Genomic DNA, 1,435 nt, shown 5'->3' with positions numbered 1-1,435 from the left:
TAACTAACCGATACTATAATGTATTTGTTGGCATTAAGCGATTATATATATAAATTTTTGTTTTTTTACAACGGACCAAATACTGTATTTATCAGTAACAATTATCCTTTTCATATTCTACTGCCTATAATAATTTACACCGACAACGACTGCAAAAATAGTCGTCTCATCACCAAGTTTCTTAGACCATACTCTACGTTCAAAAAGAAAAGTACCGACTAAATTAATACTAGGATCAATTTAATTTACGTAGCTGAAACTCGTGATTGAGATCTGATCTGTCTATTGAACCGTTGGATGAACTCTTCGACTCGTTTGTTCAACTCCTCGTTCGACATATTTGAAAACTCTTCGGATTCTTCTTCAACATTCTCCCACTTCTCCGGAACAACCATCCATGTCGAGCTATCGGAATTCCTTCGACCATAACTCTTACGTTTTGTCTCTATACCTTCACTGAGCCTCTTTCTTCGTGGCTTATCTGATTTACTTCTCCCGTACAATTTAGGGTTCATATGATTTCTTGCGTTGGAAACTTCTACCCTAACAACAGTTTCATCAGTAACAGGTTTGTATTTCTCGATAGCAACATCGTCTCTAGGTTTCTCCTCGTTCACCACTCGTAGTATTTTCTCGGGAGGAGAAACGTAAACGATCTCTTTCACCATCGGTGGTTCTTCTTCTTCTTCCTTATGGTTCTTGGTTTCCTTATGGTTCTTGGTTTCCACATCTTTAGGGTTCTTGATTTCTCCATCTCTAGTGTTTTCTCGGTATGTCAAGACGGGAATAGGAGAGTAGTTATCTGCACGGCTTCTCATCGTTCCCACTGCGGCGGTGTATTGACTGTAAACGTCGTGACTCGCTTTATCAGAGAAGGCGCCATAATCTGCGGCGATTATGAGGATGAGAGTGTTGGAGATGAAGAACAAGACCTTCGTGTCTTTGAAGATAGACGATGGGGATACTTCGAAAACGTAAAAGATCAAAATGTAAGTGAAGATCGATAAGAAAATAGAAAGCATCGAAGAGGAGTAACAACGCCGTTTCTTTGGCTTGTAAGGCTCAAACATAGGGTTCTCGATCATGTAAGAGGGCATCTCTTTCATTTTTCACGTGTCAAGAGAGGAAACGATTGAGAGTTAGTAATGAAGAGTTGTGTAATTGTGTTGATTTTTTGAGGTGTAGAGGAAGCCCCTTTATATAGAGGTTCATGGATATGAATCATTGAGTTAACGAAATATCCAAATTGCCCTTGAAATATATATTATTGTACTGAAAAAGTTTTGACACGATTCAAGATTTGTCGCGTCATAGTGATTTACGTGGAAACTAAAGGGTACTCATATGTGAAACATCCTGGTAGGTGCCCGGCAATTCATATTTAGTAATTAATATAGGATACAAATCTTGTCTACTTGAAGAATTACATTTGTAT

The 1,435-nt window shown here is 38.3% G+C and overlaps 1 protein-coding gene across 2 annotated transcripts in view; it reads right to left on the bottom strand.

Annotated features, from left to right (window-relative positions):
• LOC104777045 overlaps positions 1-1,435 on the bottom strand; it is a 5,950-nt gene continuing 4,515 nt past the window's right edge. The window contains exon 2 of one of the 2 annotated variants that reach the window (XM_010501240.1): positions 1-451. In XM_010501240.1, the coding sequence (XP_010499542.1) occupies positions 246-451 (206 nt within the window). In that variant the 3' untranslated portion in view covers positions 1-245. Of the gene's footprint in view, positions 1,153-1,435 lie in introns of those variants that run through there. The other variant, XM_010501239.1, reaches the window with a different exon arrangement.

Source organism: Camelina sativa, chromosome 3, assembly GCF_000633955.1.
Source record: "Camelina sativa cultivar DH55 chromosome 3, Cs, whole genome shotgun sequence".
NCBI classification, from domain to species: domain Eukaryota; kingdom Viridiplantae; phylum Streptophyta; class Magnoliopsida; order Brassicales; family Brassicaceae; genus Camelina; species Camelina sativa.
Note: the sequence above shows the minus strand (reverse complement) of the source record. Positions and strands in the feature narration are given on the sequence as shown.